At 33.8% G+C, this 19118-nt stretch overlaps 2 protein-coding genes and 5 non-coding genes across 8 annotated transcripts; 6 read left to right on the forward strand and 1 right to left on the reverse strand.

Annotated features, from left to right (window-relative positions):
- Positions 1-922: 922 nt before the first annotated feature.
- LOC123885134 (golgin candidate 3-like) lies at positions 923-9870 on the reverse strand. 2 transcript variants are annotated; one of them, XM_045934390.1, is made up of 14 exons: positions 9412-9870; positions 8098-8196; positions 7361-7489; positions 6590-6722; positions 6437-6501; positions 5454-5621; positions 5192-5305; positions 4954-5100; positions 3940-4236; positions 3769-3834; positions 3264-3466; positions 2953-3007; positions 2263-2448; positions 923-1796 (listed from the first exon to the last, which is right to left on the reverse strand). In XM_045934390.1, the coding sequence occupies exons 1-14, from the start codon at positions 9604-9606 to the stop codon at positions 1443-1445; spliced, it is 2211 nt and encodes a 736-aa protein (XP_045790346.1). In that variant the 5' UTR covers positions 9607-9870; the 3' UTR covers positions 923-1442. The 2 variants fall into 2 exon arrangements, with proteins under 2 accessions (XP_045790346.1, XP_045790347.1); XM_045934391.1 differs by lacking the exon at positions 8098-8196 and having other exon boundaries at positions 1120-1796; positions 9412-9858.
- An 848-nt stretch (positions 9871-10718) lies between these two features.
- Positions 10719-15303, forward strand: LOC123887075 (protein FAR1-RELATED SEQUENCE 7-like). The gene is made up of 2 exons (XM_045936354.1): positions 10719-15123; positions 15214-15303. Exon 1 carries the CDS (start codon positions 13916-13918, stop codon positions 15002-15004), a length of 1089 nt encoding a protein of 362 aa, XP_045792310.1. The 5' UTR covers positions 10719-13915; the 3' UTR covers positions 15005-15123; positions 15214-15303.
- On the forward strand, positions 11244-11393 carry LOC123887879. Its single transcript, XR_006801868.1, has one exon. It is a non-coding gene; the product is annotated as a small nucleolar RNA snoR145 (small nucleolar RNA).
- On the forward strand, positions 11477-11552 carry LOC123887827. The gene has a single exon (XR_006801819.1). It is a non-coding gene; the product is annotated as a small nucleolar RNA Z267 (small nucleolar RNA).
- LOC123887829 lies at positions 11692-11779 on the forward strand. Its single transcript, XR_006801821.1, has one exon. It is a non-coding gene; the product is annotated as a small nucleolar RNA R44/J54/Z268 family (small nucleolar RNA).
- LOC123887828 lies at positions 11909-11997 on the forward strand. The gene has a single exon (XR_006801820.1). It is a non-coding gene; the product is annotated as a small nucleolar RNA R44/J54/Z268 family (small nucleolar RNA).
- LOC123887833 lies at positions 12094-12180 on the forward strand. Its single transcript, XR_006801825.1, has one exon. It is a non-coding gene; the product is annotated as a small nucleolar RNA R44/J54/Z268 family (small nucleolar RNA).
- Positions 15304-19118: the final 3815 nt, after the last annotated feature.

The raw sequence follows: 19118 nt of genomic DNA on the forward strand, positions 1-19118 counted from the left end.
CTGAACATGACCTGAGCAAATTGGGTTAGACATGTTGAAGGTGGAGTTCAACATGGCTTTTATGATCAAGTTGAGCTAGACATGCTAAATGTGGAGCTCAGTGTGGCCTGTATGATCAAGTTGAACTAGACATGTTGAAAGTCCTGGATAATCATTGATCAATTTGAGCTAGACATACTAAAGGTGAAACTCAACGTGATCTAGATGATCAAGCTGAGGTTTTAGGTGGAGCGCAACGTAACTTGGATGATCAAACTGAACTAGGCATACTAAACGTGAAGCACAACGTGACCTAAATGATCAAGCTAAGTTAGACGTATTGAATGTGGAACTCAACGTAACCTGGATTGTCACCCTAAGATAGACATGCTAAAGGTGGAGCTCAAACATAACCTAAAGATCAATCTGAATTAGACATATCCAATGGTATAAATCAATAGAGTTCACATGGTAGTCCTACGTAATAATTAGAAAATTTCCTGCATTTTCACTTACTACTTTTCTATTATTATAAGGAAAAAAAAAAGGTCAGTAGATTAATCTACAAGCCAAAATCAGTCAAGAATATAATTGCAGTTTTTCTGCATTCTACTTTCTATGGTCGCTATATATTCAAACCACCTCAGATCTCAATTGGATACCACGCCACTTTCTCGAATCTGTCTATTTCTTTTACCAAACTTTCTGGAATTTTTATAAGTTTAATCCACTAAATGAGTACCTCTTCCAACTGTAATTTAAACCTTAATTTGTCATGTTGACATAGTTTAACCCCTTTTATTAGTCTCAACGTGTGTTGATACTTCTTACTTTCCAAGATTTTTTTATCAAGTTGTCAGTGGCTAAAATTTCACCTTATTATAAAACATGTGATGTACTTACCAATAAAATTTAGTGATGATAACTTCAATAAAATATAAATCTGAAATTTTAGGCTGACTACTTTCCCAGCATATATTCTCATGACATGCTTACACATGAAGCTTTTTTTCTGGTAGAAGCATACACATGAAGCGTGTTTCTATCAAATTATTAGATGAAGTTTGAAAACATTTGCTGAATTCAATACCATAAGATTAGATTATAATTATATGATGTATATGCACATGAAACATTTTGTCAAAAATGAATATGCATTATAAAATAGAGAACATATTATAGCTACAGACTAGTTTAAGTTATATAAATTGAAGAAATAGAATGATATTATTAGACATATACACCAGGATTTTTTTCTTTCAAAATTATATGTGAATGCACACAAGAATAGCGAGATAATGAAGGCAATGAAAACAAAAAACTTTAGAAGTTCCCCCTGGGCCCCTTTTGTGAAAAGAACTCTCATCTTGACTGAGAAAGAGATAATTGAACAAGATTACATGCCTACCATTATACAAACAATTATATATACCTTAGATTAAGTGCAAGATCCGGTGTCTATATCAGAATCTCGGAAGCTGGTTTAAACCAGTAGGTTTGGCTTCAGATGGTGTAAGAGGAACGGTTGAGAATTCGGAACCAAAATTTTCAGGACGCTGATAATAGCTAGGAGGAAGAAGACTGATGTTTTGATTAGTTGAAGTTATTGGAAAAGAAGATGCAAACCTCTGATTAGGAAGTGGTGGAAGTGGAACAGATCCAAACCTCTGATTGGGAAGTGGGGGAGTAGCAGAAATAGTATTTGGACTTTTATTACTGGAATTTTCAGTGGATGTACCTGTATTTACTGATGATTCTCTCTTCTCTCTTTCTTCTGTTTCCTTGAGAAGAAAATCCACCCACAGATCTGCAAAGGACTGTAACGGAAAAAAAATACTTATTTATTATATCTAAATTCACAATAAGTAAACTTCATATCAAAGTTCAAGAATTGAGTGAGTATTTTCCCAAAAGAAAAACATAATAATATTTGAGTTAATCATGTCTAGGAAGAACTTGTATATAGAGCATCCTTTGGCATAAAACGATGTGCCATGCCAAGACACTACTATTGTCCATTAGGTAGGACTAATAAAATCAACACAGTTTCCAAAAGGACAGTGTGGACTGCATATGATTCTGTCATAGTAAAACAATCATCGGTTTGATTTTATAAAATACATGTAACTAGATAGTTATCCATAGACATGTAAACTCTTGTAGTCTACCTCGGTACATTTTGTGCTGGGGGGTTGTTTTATGTTAATATATCTCATTATGGCTTGTTCAAAAAAAACAGTTATCCATAGACTTGTATATAGCCCCCAAAGGAGAAGAAATTACCTGGTTATCAGATCCTGCATTTGCTGCTGCTTCAGACGAACTTCCTCCCAAGATGCCTCCAACCAGACGGCCAGGCAGCCCAAGAACTCCTCGAACAACACCTTTGCTGGCACCTTGCTGAGCAACACCTATCCTTTGTTTATCTTCATCAGAGAATCCTAGCATGCGGACCATTAGATCCAAAACCTGTTCCAACATCATAAATATTAAGAAAACATGAAGCGGAGTATTTACAAACCAAGGCATCACTAAACCAGATAAAAGAATACAGCCAACGTCAATAATACAAGGAAAGCAAACATAGTAAGTTGCAGAAAGAAACAAAGGAAAATAGTAATCGTTCCAGTTAATATATTGAAATATTAACCAATATCGCATTTCATGTGTCTAATCATCAATATTTCAAAGCCTATCCTAGCATTCTTATCCGTTTAAGTCACAGACCTCCCCCATTGATGTAATAACTATATACAGATTTACATGGCTAAATATAACAATAATAAATCAGAAATATTAAAACTGAGCACGTGAATTTGCTCTCTCGATCACCGTCCAGCCTTCATTCAACCAACCAACCACATGCAAACACGAAAAATTATGACAATTTCATGCATAATGAAGAATAAGGGGGCTTCCATCCCAGTCCAGCACAATGTAACTAAAACAAATTAAAATAAAAGATTTGCATACCTCTCTGCTGTGACTTCTCTGAAAATAAGTTACAAGCAATTTTATAACAATGCGCCTGCAACCAATACAATTAATATTAGAAAAACAGTCTACTATGTATCAAATGGAAGCAACAGAATGACAAAAGTTATCACAAGTCTAAGTTCAGCCCAAATTCATATTTACAAAATTGCAATGATTATCCTTTTAAAAAAATTGAAGAAAAAAGGAATAAAGATAGTTGGCCTTCTAAGAGTTCGTAAGTTTATCAGAAATCCGACGGTCACACAAATTTTGCAAGAAAAACATTCTAAGAGCACAAGCAGGTTAACCTGTCAACAAGATAATCTGAATCCACCGACATTCTATTTAACCGTGTCATACTCTGCTCAACAGCTCGCCTCAATCTGGCATTGTCTTCCTCAAGCTTGCTTACTCTACTTTTCCATTCAATTTGTGCCTTCTCAGATTGGGAAAGCTTGGCCAAAATTTCTTCTTTTTCAGTCTTTGATGCATCCGCTCTTTGATCTGCGTCCTGGTAATAGGAATAAGCATTTAATCTACATGATACCGAATAAAAAAATACCAAGAAGTTAACTTTTTTCTCCTTGAGTTATGAAAAAGTACAAGACCAATATACTAGAGCAAATTTTTGGGAAACAACACAGATAACACAGGATGCATAAAGCTTCAATAAAATGATAGGAAAGGAAAATATAAGAATGTAGAGATTCAGAACAAGGGAATAAAAAATCAACAAATATAAATGGCATATAATGGAATAAAAGCATATCTATGTGGTCCATATATTGTATTTAGTGAACGAGAGAGCCATACTTTCAGCAGTTGAGAAAGCTTAGTTATTTCTTCTCTTGCCCGGGCTAACTCTTCTTCTAAATGTTCCTAAGAAATACAAAAACAGTGCATGTAAACAAGAGGGAACATTAACACCCCAACAATTCTCTGTTAAGTTATGAATAAAAAGGGAGACATGTCATGTTTGTATACCATGGCTTCAATTTCAGCATAGTACTGTCCAAGAGCTGTCTGTAAATTTGATAGTTCAATATTTTTAGAATCTATTGTGCTCAAACAGTTTGTAAGCTTTTTGTTCAGGTCATCAATGATTTCCCTGGACTTGAGAATTTCATTATTCTTTGCCATCTTCAGCTCCTCCTGACTTGCAATTCCTTGCTTCAGAGTTCTCTCAAGATGTGATATCTGAGCCCTTAAATAGTTATTGCTCTCACGAAGCTCTTCAATGATTTTACTATCCTCGTCCATTTTTTCTGCTTCCTCGGATGCCTAGATAAAAAGTAGCAGACAAGTTGATATTCATATACTAAGTCTATACGGGAGAACATAACTGGAACTCATCTACACTCAGATGATTCCTAAAGAACTAAGGTTGGAAAATTTTATTTGTGAGTTTGAAAGATATGATTTTGTTTGGATGGCAAAGTAAATAACTTTTAAAGTGCAAATGTGGTTATATTTTGTAAGTCTCACATCTAGAATCAATTATATCAAACATAAAATTTCACTTCTCTCAAAATTATTTCTATTCACTGCAAAATTGATTTCGGAAAGCAAAAAGTTACCCAAAAAGACATTAGGTACTGTTAAACCAAAACAAATCCACTCCAATATGCACTGGCTTGTAACATTAATGACCACTTACTATTCTATTCAAAATCCATGATTGCGGCAAAGAAAACATTGTAATAGCAATTGGGTATTACTAATTAGCAAGAATCCAACAACCAATATCGGTACAATTGATGTGTCTCAGTCCAATTGTATACTAAATATTGTCAACTGTGTTTTGTCAGCTAACAAGAGCACAAGCCAGGGAAATTTATTTAACATAAAAAATGTATTACAAAAACATATTTTATAATTTATGAGATACATACAAATATAAAATTAAGGTAATTGGAACATTGAGCCTCTTGAATGCCACACTTATTCCACATTGATTCTGCTGTAGAAAATAAAGATATCAAGTAAAAAGAATCAAACCTTTTCCAGCAAATGCTGTTTAAGGCGGCTCAATTCTTGTAATGATTTCTCTCTGTCTCGCTGTGTTTGCTTCAAATCTTCACTTAGCTTTTGCAAGGATCTTTCCATTTCTTCCTTTCCAGGAAATATTTCAGAACGATCTGGCATCTGTTACCGAAAAAAAGTAGAAAATAAAATATTGACATCATTATTGATGCATAACCTGTAAAGCACCTATTTCTATAAAGTTTTGGCTCACATCACTGATGCTACTCGATTCCTTTTTCTGAACATGCAAAGCATCAGACAACATTTTTTCAGTGAAAGAATTCTTGCTTTTTTCAAGAGCAGCCTCAATTTCATTCTTCTCCATCTAATAACAAGTAGAAACGATCATATATCAGAGTGTTTTTCAAACAAAATAATAGAAAAGCAACATTAACAATTTTTGAGTGATAAGATAATAGAAAGTAGAAACTTGTTAAGTTGCAATTAAATAAATAAAGTATAAACCTACCAACCTTAAGAGCGGTGTTTTCCTTCTCCAAGGTTTCGATCAGTCTTTTCAAGCTATTGAAAGCCTCCCCTGCTTCTTCATTTTGCCGTCTAGTCAAGTCTAACTGCAGATGCTTTATTTCTGAAGCTTTCTCATTCAATTCATTTTGTATTTTGCTCATCTCCTTTGATGTCTTCCAAGCAAAAATAATATATATGGTTAGATAACCAAAAACAATGCAATCCAGATCATGACACTGCAAAAGTGCACAATTCCTTGCGAATATTTCAATTGCTCAATGATGCAATAGAAGATTTTAGAATGTAACCAGAAAAAAGGTTAAGTCATTCCTTCTCAGTTCCATAAAAATTTATCTGGACGGAAAATTATATGGTGATTTTCAAACACTGGGAAAGGCTATCTATGTTTTTTTTTAGTTTCTGTTGCCAAAACAAACCAGACACTTTATTTGATAAAGAAAAAATAGAAGAGTTTCAATTTGGACAAATTTGTGAATCCATAACAGCAAGGCAATTTTTTTATTTTTGATAGAAAGGACTGGGCGGATATATGTATGCCTTTGATCCATCTTTTGATAGTTTGATACCGAATCTCATTGTGTTGTGTCCTTCAAATGCTATTTATATTTGAGAGAATTCTTTTGAGAAAGTATGGTCCAGAGTTGACAAAATGTCTAATGAGTCTTTTAACAGTAAAATGAAAAAAAAATTAAAAATTTGAAAGGTATTTCTAAAAGGCAAAACAATTCACTTGGGTGCTTTACATCAATTGTTTTATTACATCGCAACATGTAATGTCACTGAAATAGTAACAAGAGAATGATAAAATTATCAAGTGCAAAAGACGTCCCAGAATCAACAACAGAGAATTGAAACATTCATTTCATATGTGCACCTATTGCTTTATCTCGGCTCTTTTAAGTTTGAAATTATGTAGTGTTGCGGCTATGATAATATAAATTACATATCAACCAAAATAAAAACTCACTTTTTCTCTTTCCAACTTTAGCATTTTAAGCTCCTCCCGGAAAGAGTTGTTCAATTCCTGTACCTCTGACATTGAAAAAAGAGGCAGAGTATTATACAACTTCTACTTACACGATAGTACCATTTAGACATTCCAAATGAAAAATAAAAATACCATGAAATTTTAGTTGAATATTTGCCAATTGATCACGTTCTTGCTTTAGTTCTAACTTCATCTTTCTTATCTCTGAGGAATATTGCACAGCTTTTGACGCCCTATTTTTTCCATCAACTGAATCTGCAAGCTCCTAGAAGGCATTCATACATCTGTTGTCAAGTTCACTCATCATTAAAAATAAAATAAAAAAATATAAAGAAACTAATCAAAATGTTAAATATCAAAATCAAAGTGACATGCAAATAAAAGAAGTTTTTGCATTATAAAAACTGAAAAACCAAACTCTAGGCTATGTCCATTAAAAAAAACCGGAACAAAAAATGCACTTCAAGCTGAGAACGCAGTGAAAATCAAACAGAAATAGGACAATACCATGATTTTAATTTATCAATAAACAATATAGACAAAGGATGTAAGTGAACACCACCTAATAGTAAATCTTCCTATTATCATCCTTCAGTGGTGCATGTATAAGAACACAATAAATCTAAGATATCATTTGTAAATTTTAATGTGCATACTCCATCTTAATTTGAATAGCATCCGATTCAAAATCGGACATGGTTCCATTGTTCACAGGGTAATGATTTTTCGGTTGTGTTGTTAATTTATAATGTCGATTGGGTGATTGATCACCAAGGTAGTTAAAATCAGGAGGGGTCAAGATCATAAATTGTGGGATACTACTTCTGACCTGAGGGTAAGTCTCAGCTATGCATGTCAGGATAGCCAGTCAAAGACCCAAAAATTAGAATACAGGAGGACTACCTTCATTGAAGAAGTTCCACTTGTAGATGCTCTAGAACCTTCAACTCTGGAAGCACTCAAAGCAGTATTTGTAGCCACCAAATTCTGCTTTAGTGAACCATTTTCTTTATTTAATTTAACAATCTGATCCTGCAAAGGAATTGACCGGATGGTTAATCTTAACATATAAATTGTTATGTTACCATTAATGAAATTTCTGTTTATTTTATCCAAGATCCAGTGTATCTCAAAGCTTTTGATCAAGGACTAATTACTGTCACGGTGTGTGGCTGCCGCTGACCAAGCAATATAGCCACGTAATGAAGATATAACTTTACCATGTGCTCAAGAAAATTAGAAGTCCTAAGGTTTTGAAGGAGAGGGAGACATTATTAGAGCTTTACTTTAAATAACACACATCCAGAATATATATAGATCTTTAGTTTCAAATAACCAAACCCAAGATACAGACCACAAAGACTGTTCTCATGAGACGACTATCCTCAAAACTTAAAATTGTAGGGTGAAAGCAACACACCCCCCTCACACAAGCGCCCTCCGGACTTAAACATTGACAATGCACAGGCCCACCCTACCTTATAGAGCTGCACAGGCCCTTCAGACTTAAACATTGACAATGCACACGCCCACCCTACCTTTAGTTCTTTAGATAGTTCCAGCATACGAAAAAACAAGAGAAAACAAAAAAGTACATATTAATGTTACAATACATGAATGTTGAAATGTAATAGCCGCACCTCTTTTTCTTTTAATAGAGCTGCATAATTAACTGACAATGCTTTAATTTCTGCCTCGGAGGCTTGAAGTCTCTTGATTTCAGCTTTGTATTGTTCTGTCTATAAGAAGCACAAGAAAGATTGAAATGAAACTTTTTCTTTATTGTAATAAAACTATTTAACCATAATACTACTGCAGAAATTCTAGCAACATACATTTTTCAACATACTTACTCCCTACTATATATACTTTGAAATTCATGAGTTTCACCAAATTTATGTGAGACCTACATAATATAGTGGGACATATTTGAATTTCAACTAATAAAAGGGAGTGGGTTTGGAAGTTTGTAATAGAGAATGTATTGCTACCAGTGCCACTCGTCACAATACTATAAGCACATAACAGGGGATTATGTAACAAATTTTCACCAATGAACATTCTGCTAAAACTTAAGTAGAAAATTGTAAAGTTGGCAATGTTATGGAGAGAATTTATTTATATCACTACATCCATCAAGATAGAACGAGGACAGCTATTTTATTTATTTAAGTAAATAAAAATTCCAGTAAAATGCAAGAACATATCTCTTTGATGGCCAGTCAGTTTCATAGTAGCTTGGACATTAAGTTTTTCAGTTTCTTTTAATATTTCCCGTTTCCACCTCTGGAACAGATCATGGGAATACCGCAAGCATAGTTATGGGACAAATCCTCTATCATTGAGTATGGTGATTGACCAGAGCACTCTACAACTCTAACAATGCAAGTAATGTTCACTCCCAGTCCACTACCACCACTATTGGATAATTACATAAATAAATAAATAACATGATTTAATTTTAATAGGACTAAAATAAAACCCAAAACCTAGTTCACTTAAGAAACATATATGTTCTTGTTATGTTTCAAAGTCTAAGATGATCAACAATCATCAACATTTCTAGCTGTTGAGTATGGTTCATTCACTAATAAGTGTGCTAACACTCGAGCATATCGAGTGTAGCTAATAGTGGTTTATAATCCGGAGAATAGTATTTAAGCACTACATTGTATTCTATATTCTAAGTATTATACTAAAAATAACTACAATCGCTGCCACTCTGTTCTCAAAGACATAGGCACAATTGACACAACTCAGCTATCCATCATTTGTGTTTTTGCATGCAGTAATTTATATCTTTTTCTTAAAGTAGAATTACTCCTTGAGTTATTTATTACTATAAGCAAAAAATATTATAGACAAATACATCAATTATTCATGAAACTTAAAAAAAAAAAAAAAAAAAGTATAAACACAATCCATTACAATTTGAAGAGAGTGATGAGATTAACCTCAGAAATAGAAACATGATCGACACCATTAGCGAGTGGCGACCTAATTCCCGATGAACGGACAAATCCGTTAGAATTCCGGCGATCTGAAACGGAAGATTCCTCGCCGTAGATGCGAAACATTTCATCTTCTTCGTGAACATCGAGTGCGATTTTGTTCAAGTTCTCTTTCAAATTGGCAATGGTACTCCACATGATTTAAATGATGATTCAAAAATTTGCAGTAATCGAAGATGTAGCGGTTACGGTGATCAACTTCCGCGTTAATTTTCGCGGGGAAATTGGGAGGGAATGATTATGTGAAAATGGAATATTGCAATGCAGTTATCGGTAGATCTCAGGTTAGATAACAGAGAGGATTCTGTAAGTTACAAGTTCTGTGGTAATACTCTCCACTGTCACTAAATTAAACTCATTTTTTATGTTGACTAACTGTTGTTTCTTTTTTAATTTAGTGTCTGTTTGTTACATGTGATTTCTCCCATGAGCTTAACTTGGGATATTGCAACTCAATATCACTTAGATAAGATGGCACCGTTCTTTTTAACTTGCGCATGCAGTAGTGTTAAAATTCGGAGAGTTTGTCATCTATTTGAGTCTCACAAGACTCGAGGGATTAGTCTCTGCATTTGCATGCAGATGATACCCGATTTAAAAAAAAAATTGCATATTTTATGTGCAGGGACTGAAACTCGAAGCCTGAACATCTCATTTATCCATCTTAATGGTGGAATTTCTTTTTCTTTTTTTTTTTTGTTGTGGTAAACCAAAGGTATCTCCGCGCGCAAATGCAGAAACTGATATCATCATCTTAACGGTGGAATTTTTTTTTCTTTCTAGTAAACCAAAGGGTATCTCTGCGCCCAACTGCAGAGACTAATACTAGGTAACCGAGATTCATTTTAGGGGTTGACCTCTCCCAACAAATTCTGCTCCATATGCACCGGCCAGGGATCGAACTCAAGACCAAATGGTTAAGTGACCCAAATATCTATCACTTGTGCAACACTATGTTGGTTCCGGTGGAATTTCTAGTCACTATTTATCCCATGAATTAAATTAGTTAGTAAGAAATATTTTTTTTGTTCTCAGTATACCTTATACTGGAAAGATTGTTTATTAATATATGTTAAAAAAAAAAAAAAAAGTTAGTAAGAGATATTGTTTTTATGAAAATAAAAATATACAATCTGGGCCGTTGGCTTCGCCCGGACTAAAGCCAATTGGGCCGTTAGGTTTAGCATTAGAGACACAAATCAGAGTGCACTATATGCACTATATAAAGCAGCTTGCTGTAACAATAATTCATAAGCTTGTGGTTATAAGGGTTATAGCCGCAGCTTCATTCACACACACAACCTTCATTCTTCAATTTCATCAATTTTATTTTTCTTTGTTTAACCAAAAAATATTTTTTGCAATCAAATAATTTGCGATGAAGAGAAACAAACAAAGGAAATTTTAATTGATTGCTGATAATTCAGCAACATGATCCCTTTGTTTTTGGTTCGTATTCACTGAGCATAATCATCAAACACCTTTTTTTTTTTCCTATCTTTTTAACTTAAAATCGAAGGTTCCTATGGAGGAAACGCATAAATCAGTGCGTTGTTTATTCAAGTTTGCCTTCGAAAATTAAATCGAGTTTGAAATCTTATTACTGACCAGGTTTCCGTATAGCTTGTTCAACTTTTGATTTTGATTTCGTATATATTATTTTGAGATTCATATTCATGCACTGACAGTTTAATTTTATTTTGCGTAATTTTTACATTTGATGGGTGTTTAAAATAGATTTAAACTGTCAATGTATGAATATGTTGTTATTACGAATGCGAAGATCCCAGCAGAGAGGCAAGTTACTCTTATAAGAGGCCACTCTAACCATTGATTTCAATATCCTTCGCATAATTAATTGCCGAATCGTAGGATGTCCAAATATTTTTAGTTTTGGTGCATCTTGAACCCTTGGCTATATTTTTAATTATTGTATTGTATGATATCAAATTCATTTTTTCAAGTATGAAACTATGTTGTTTTTTACTCTCAATCATGTTTCAATTATCGTGTGTCTATGATGGTGTTATTAAATATACTTTGAGATTTATTTCTATGAATACAATTTAACTCTGAGGCACCGATTTTACACTTCAGAAATTCAATTTTTCATTTAGGTTTTGTTAGTACTTTTTATGATTGTTAGTTACGTGTTTTTTTATTCCTAATCGAAATCCCATGACACTTTGTTTAGTTATTTTTTGTTTTGTACTATGATTTTACAATGCAAATGATGATAATCTAGACAGGGACATCCGATCTCCTAATTAGAGAAAATGATGATTTGTCGTGGGAATCTCTCTGATGCATAATTGATTCTTTTAAACCATAATTTGCTTCTGATTCTTATGTTTTTAATGATGTTTTTCTTTCGGTTGTTTATATGGTTTAGGTATGTTAAAATGTTTGTTGTTTTTGGGTTAGTGCCATCATATTCAATTTTGCAAGTGACGATAAATTAGACAGGGACATCAGATCTCCTAATTAGAGAAAATGATGATTTGTCGATGGGAATCTCTCTGATGCATAATATGTTACAAAATCGCTTTTTTTTAATAAACTGTTGTAAAGTTGTTTATGTTCTAATCAATATTTTTGTGTTCCAACTTTGAATTTAAACTTTTATGTGCAAATGATGATACGCTAGACAGGGACTCAGCACTTCGAAAGGAGAATGTTGATTTGTCTAATGGGAAAACTCTCTGATGCATATTGTTTTAAAAAATTGATTTCTTAAAGAAAAATTTGATTGTGTTTTGAACATACTTTGGTTTTAATTTAATGTGAAATCTCTCTATTCTTATGCAACTTTGATTATCCAAATTGAATTGTTGATTTACCAGTTTTGAGAAATTTTCAGAAAATTTAGTAAGTAATGATTTGGCCAGTGATGTATTCATTGCACGTATTACCAGAAGTGTTACTTGATGATATATGCTCTAATTGTCACTACCTCTGAGGCCATTTCATATTGAGTTTAATGTTTATCCTATAATTTTTACTTTGAAATTTCATCAGAATGTTTGAGCCTGATGATTGTCATTAAGAACGGAGATTTGAAAGTTGCTTTTGTTGAAGCCTCTGATAATCTCTGGGCTCCAAAAGCATCTTCTGAAATAAATTGTTCTATGTTTGTATTAATGAAGGCTTGTTTTTGGATGTTTGCATATAACTGGTTTGATGCAATTTTCGTTGTTTAATATATAGTTTTTGTTTAAGATCAAATACTAACGCATTGTTCCATTACTAATACCCCAGAGTATGTATAATCAATGGAAAATTCTAGGAAGAAGTCAAAAAACTCACTTCTTAAAAGAAGTCGCCACTGTGTCCAATTAATCCAATTAATGAAACAGTTGAATTAGTCAATTGCCACATAGGATTATATGGTGTAGAAGGCTTACCATACATCTTCTTGTTGCAAATAAGTCCCTAACAAATTAAAACTTACAAAATTACCCCAAACTTAATATTGTTTTATTAATCAAATAATCATAATTCCCAAATAATCAAATAATCAAATCATATCTTTTGTTTCATTATTCGTATTTCTCCATTCACCAGCCAACCTCTTTGTTTTTTGTCCACCATTGTTGAACGAAGTGATTTCTTCAACTTTGTCGTTTCATCGTTCATCAACATCTTATTCTCTCACCACCCAACCTCATTTATCTTAGATTCTATCGTTCACCAGTTGCTCGTCTACCATTGTTGAACGAAGTTAGATACCTTTGTTCATAAATTAATTTGTGAATTAGGTTAGAGACCTTTGATTTTAGTGTTTAGGTAATATGGTTGTTTTGTAATTGATGCTGAGTTTTGTTTTGTGACAATAGCCATATAAGGTTTGATACCATAACTGTTGAAGAAATTCGTTCTATGGAATTTGCCACTCTTAATGAAGCTTATGACTTTTATTACCGTTATGGTAAATATAATGGTTTTGCTGTTAGGAAAGGTGATACTAGGGTAAGAGGTAGTGAAGGTAATAAAGTAATAAAAATAAAGTAGTTTGTATACAACAAACACGGTGTAAGAGAGAAGAGACACTTAGTTAGGATAAGGCTCAGGTGGATGGTCTTCAGAAACATGGCATTAGAACATGTCATATAATGGGGTACATGGTAGCATAGAAGGGTGGATATGCTGATGTTGGTTTTACAAAGAAATATTTGTACAACTATTTTGATAAAGATGGTGACATCTTTAAACTATCTGAATATAAAGTCGTCTAGTGATCTCATGCTTTATGCTGAGTATGCTGTAGACAACATTAATGGAAGAATGAAGACTTTTTTGGGCTGATTGGATTAGTAGGACTGACTATTTTTGTTTTGGTGATGTGCTTGCATTTGACACGACTTACAACTATCTGTTGGTTGTATTTTCAGGGTGTAACCACCACTCTCAAACAGTAATTTTTGGTGCTGCATTGGTGTCAGATGAAATGACGGAGACGTATAAGTGGGTGTTGAGGTGTTTCCTAGAATGCATGGAAGGTAAACAACCAAAAGCGGTGGTAACAAATGGGGATGGGGCAATGAGAGAGGCCATAAAACAGATATTTCCCGATGCTAACCATAGGTTATGTACTTGGCATTTGAATAAGAATGCAAGTGAGAATGTGAAGAACAGAAATAATTTTTTGGACGGTTTTTCAAAGGTCATGTACTCAAATTTTACAATAGATGAATTTGAAGAGTATTGGTCACAAATGATTAAAGAAAATGGAGTGCAAGGACATCCATGGGTAGTCAAAACGTACGAGAATAGGTCACTGTGGGCTACTGCATATCTACGAGATAACTTTTTTGGACGTATAAGAACTATGTCGCAGTACGAAGCTATTAATGCAATAATTAAGAGTTATGTCAGGAAGCAAGGATGCATTTTTGAATTTATGAACAACTTTGATCAGGCTACGAGAGATTATAGAAATAATGAGTTGGTTGCTGATTTTAAACCATCGTCAATAGATCCTGTGTTGTCGACGCAACTGCCTGTGATTGAGAGTCATGCCGGTAAAATATATACGGCGAAGCTTTTCAAAGAAGTTAGACATGAAATATTGAAAGCCGGTGAATTGATAGTTAGGGATAAAAGTGAAGTCGGGGGTAGGAAGACTTATAGATTGACAAAATTTTGTAAGGATGGTTATGAAAGAAGTGTTGTTTATGATGGTTCGACATTTAAGTGTTCATGTAAGAGGTTTGAGTCCCGTGGCATTCCGTGTTCTCATATTTTTTACGTAATGAAGGAAGAACACGTTGATCGTATTCCAAGCAATTTGGTTTTGACGCGATGGACCAAGGATGCAAAAATTCAGTTTTTGAACAGCAGCAATTGTAATGATAATGTTGATTTGAATATGATTGCCGAAGCTTGTTTTGGTTCATATTGTATGGTTTTAACAGAGTTCTGCAAAGAAGCTTCAAAAAAAGATGGTGTTTATGCACAAATAATGGAAGACCTGATGCAGCTGAAAAAAAGTATTGCAGTAAAGATGATGATGCAATCGGTACACAAAAGTCAGTAGTAGGCGATCCAGTTATGGTTAAAAGTAAAGGTGCTCCAAAGAAAAAGAAGAATGTTGCAAAATCTCCCAGGCGCTGTTCAAATGCCAAAAATACAACTCCTAATTCGAAGAGATGTTAGGTAATTTTAATAAATCATTATTTGTTTGTTAGTTTTATATAATGTTTTACTGGTTATCGAGCATTATAATTGATATTGTTAAATTTGCAGGGTACACAACAAACGACAGAACAAGCGGCAGAACCAAATGTCGATTTGTACTCGGTGTCGATTTCTGATTCTGTAAGCCAAATTGCTGAGGTATTATATTTGTATTTTTTATTATCTGGTTATTATATTCTGAAAGCCAAATTGCTGATTTGGTTTTGGTTTAAATATTGCGTAATTATATTATGTTGATTTTTCAGAAAAGGAAAAGAAAAGCAGCTTGCAATGGTGAAAGAAGTGTGCAAAACAAAACTTCGTATCCGCCGAGATACCGTGCTGCTAATGTTACGACACCTGCACATATGGAATTACCGAGCACAAGCAGAAATATGAATCAACAACTGTATCATATGATGTCTATGGTACATCCGATGATTCAACCGATGCACCTACAACCCATATACCCAATGTATGGACTGCAACAAGGAATGCAACATGGAACGAATGTTGGTCAAAGTTCATGCTATGGTCTGCTACAACATGTTATGAAATCTGCTAAGAATGATTGACTATTTTGAGTAGATTTGAATGTATTTTGGTAATAGTTAGGTAATGTTTATGGATGATTTTGGTTGTAATGTTTGTGGATAATTATATGTGGAGATATTGAAACAATATTTAAGTTTGGGATTTGATGTTTGATAAATTTAATGTATACAAGTTTTTTTAAAGTTTGAGAAATTGATGCAAGTTCATATTGATTACTGAATATGAACACCGATTCAAGCTTATATTGATGGTTGAAAGGTAGACATTGATGCAAATTTTATAAAACTGAAGGTCGAATGTGATAATAATTTAAGATTCATAATGCATAATAATGCAAATGGTTTTGAAGCGTGGCAGTGGTTTAATGCGTTTCATATTGCAAGTAGGACGTGAGTTCGAATCTTGTTTGCTACATTTTTAAATTTATTTTTAACTGTTAACTGGTTTGGAAATAAAATAAGAAAAAAAGGTGGAACGGAGAAGGTTCAAACCAGGGACCTCAACATTATGGACTATCAACATATCCGCTAGACTGTGACAATTTCATTTGTAAATGTTTCACTCTGTAGTTATATATTTATAAACTTAGATCATGTTTCAAAAAAATTAGACATATATTTAGTTTCTATAACACATTTAAATTACATTAAATTAAATAAAAGGACGAAAGATAAAGTCATTTTAAAATAAAATGATTTGACTCGTGCGTTATTGTCGGAAGACTTTTCTAAATGTGGTTATGATCTGATTCACCCGAGCTACTGTCGGACCTAATCTCTCAACAATACGACATATACTCAATCGAATGAAATGATTCGCACATTAAAATGAAATAAACTAAATATTCCATCTCACTCGAATTTAACTCGTGCGTTATTGTCGGAAGACTTTTCTAAATGTGGTTATGATCCGATTCACCCGAGCTACTGTCGGAACTATTCTCTCAACACTACGACATATACTCAATGGAATGAAATGATTTGCACATTAAAATGAAATAAACTAAATATTCCACCTCGCTCAAATTTAACTCGTGCGTTATTGTCGGTGAACTTTTCTAAATGTGGTTATGATCTGATTCACCCGATCTACTGTCGGACCTATTCTCTCAACAATACGACATATACTCAATCGAATGAAATGATTTGCACATTAAAACGAAATAAACTAAATATTCCACCTCGCTCAAAATTTAACTCGTGCGTTATTGTCGGTGGACTTTTCTAAATGTGGTTATGATCCGATTCACCCGAGCTACTGTCGGACCTATTCTCTCAACAATACGACATATACTCAATCGAATGAAATGATTTGCACATTAAAATGAAATAAACTAAATATTCCACCTCGCTCGAATTTAACTCGTGCGTTATTGTTGGAAGACTTTTCTAAATGTGGTTATGATCTGATTCACCCGAGCTACTGTAGGACCTATTCTCTCAACACTACGACATATACTCAATGGAATGAAATGATTTGCACATTAAAATGAAATAAACTAAATATTCCACCTCGATCGAATTTAACTCGTGCGTTATTGTCGGTGGACTTTTCTAAATGTGGTTATGATCCGATTCACTCGATCTACTGTCGGACCTATTCTCTCAACAATACGACATATACTCAATCAAATGAAATGATTGGCACATTAAAACGAAATAAATTAAATATTCCACCTCGCTCGAATTTAACTCGTGCGTTATTGTCGGAAGACTTTTCTAAATGTGGTTATGATCCGATTCACCCGAGCTACTGTCGGACCTATTCTCTCAACAATACGACATATACTCAATCGAATGAAATGATTTGCACATTAAAACGAAATAAACTAAATATTCCACCTCGCTCGAATTTAACTCGTGCGTTATTGTCGGAAGACTTTTCTAAATGTGGTTATGATCCGATTCACTCGAGCTACTGTCGGACCTATTCTCTCAACAATACGAGATATACTCAATCGAATGAAATGATTGGCACATTAAAACGAAATAAACTAAATATTCCACCTCGCTCGAATTTAACTCGTGCGTTATTGTCGGAAGACTTTTCTAAATGTGGTTATGATCTGATTCACCCGAGCTACTGTCGGACCTATTCTCTCAACAATACGACATATACTCAATCTAATGAAATGATTTGCACATTAAAACGAAATAAACTAAATATTCCACCTCGCTCGAATTTAACTCGTGCGTTATTGCGGAAGACTTTTCTAAATGTGGTTATGATCTGATTCACCCGAGCTACTGTCGGACCTATTCTCTCAACACTACGACATATACTCAATCAAATGAAATGATTTGCACATTAAAATGAAATAAACTAAATATTCCACCTCGCTCGAATTTAACTCGTGCGTTATTGTCGGTGGACTTTTCTTAGACCGTAAGGAGTAAAAATTTTAAAAATTAAATAAATACAAACACACACGTGCGTGGAAACCAAAAGTTTTCTTTTGAACGGATACCATAACCACACCACATTTGGGTGGAAACCAAAAGATTTTCCCTTTGTGTGTTGGTACTTAAAATGAAACGAAAGATATTCACTTTTCCCTTCTCCAACAAACGACAACGAAACCCTTACCCTTCTCTTCTAAGTGTCCAAAACGGAAGATCGGAGCAACCAGAGTAACGAATGGCGTCCTCATCGAAGCAAAGGTTGGTCATTTCCACTGTTATTCGCTTTCGCTTTTGATCGACAACATGAGTTTGTGTTATTCGTTGTCGTTTGTTTCATTGCTACTGTTTTTAATATCTTTTCATCGCATGTTTTTAGGATTTAAGTGTTATTTTGATTTGTTATCGTTTTATAGGAGTTAGTTTTGAATAAGTTACCCTGTAAATGTCTTCAATAAGATATGCATGTAATTTTTTGATAAAAAGAGTAAAAAAAAAGTATTTTTTAAACAGAAATTTTATATTTTTTCATACAACAAGATCTGAAACGTTGATGGTCCGTTGATTTACCAAATTTTGTCTTTGTTGTAGAGGATGTTGTTGTTATCTGAGTTGTTGATGTTTATTGCTTCCATATTAGGTTTGTTTTTTGTTCGTTTATTGATCTATGAACTATTACATGATGTTGTTGTTTCCTTTTGTTGATTTAGGACAATAGGCGTGGTACCAGTTAAGACAGAACCTTTTGACGCAATATGGATAAGTTCAGACGATGAAGGTGACAATGTTGCTAAGGGGTTTGCTAAGAGGGTTTCTAGGAGGGTTGATAAGAAGGCTGATAACAACGGTGCTAAGAGGGTTGATAAGACGGTTGATAACAACGGTGCTAATAGGGTTGATAAGACGGCTGTTCAGAATGTTGCTCCTAAGGTGGTCAGGGTTAGAAAAGAAAAGGTGGAATGGATAACACCAGTAACTAAAGCTATGCAGAAATTGAGAAAAAAACAAACACTGGTATTA

This window comes from Trifolium pratense, linkage group LG5, assembly GCF_020283565.1.
Source record: "Trifolium pratense cultivar HEN17-A07 linkage group LG5, ARS_RC_1.1, whole genome shotgun sequence".
Lineage (NCBI taxonomy): Eukaryota > Viridiplantae > Streptophyta > Magnoliopsida > Fabales > Fabaceae > Trifolium > Trifolium pratense.

Coding starts and splice junctions, on each gene's coding strand:
- LOC123885134 (XM_045934390.1), bottom strand. CDS start 9,606: ATGTGGAGTACCATTGCCAATTTGAAAGAGAACTTGAACAAAATCGCA. Junction 5,101..5,191: donor AATCGAGTAGCATCAGTGAT/GTGAGCCAAAAC, acceptor TTTCGGTAACAG/ATGCCAGATCGTTCTGAAAT. Junction 3,008..3,263: donor TCAGATTATCTTGTTGACAG/GTTAACCTGCTT, acceptor TATTGGTTGCAG/GCGCATTGTTATAAAATTGC.
- LOC123887075 (XM_045936354.1), top strand. CDS start 13,916: ATGACGGAGACGTATAAGTGGGTGTTGAGGTGTTTCCTAGAATGCATG.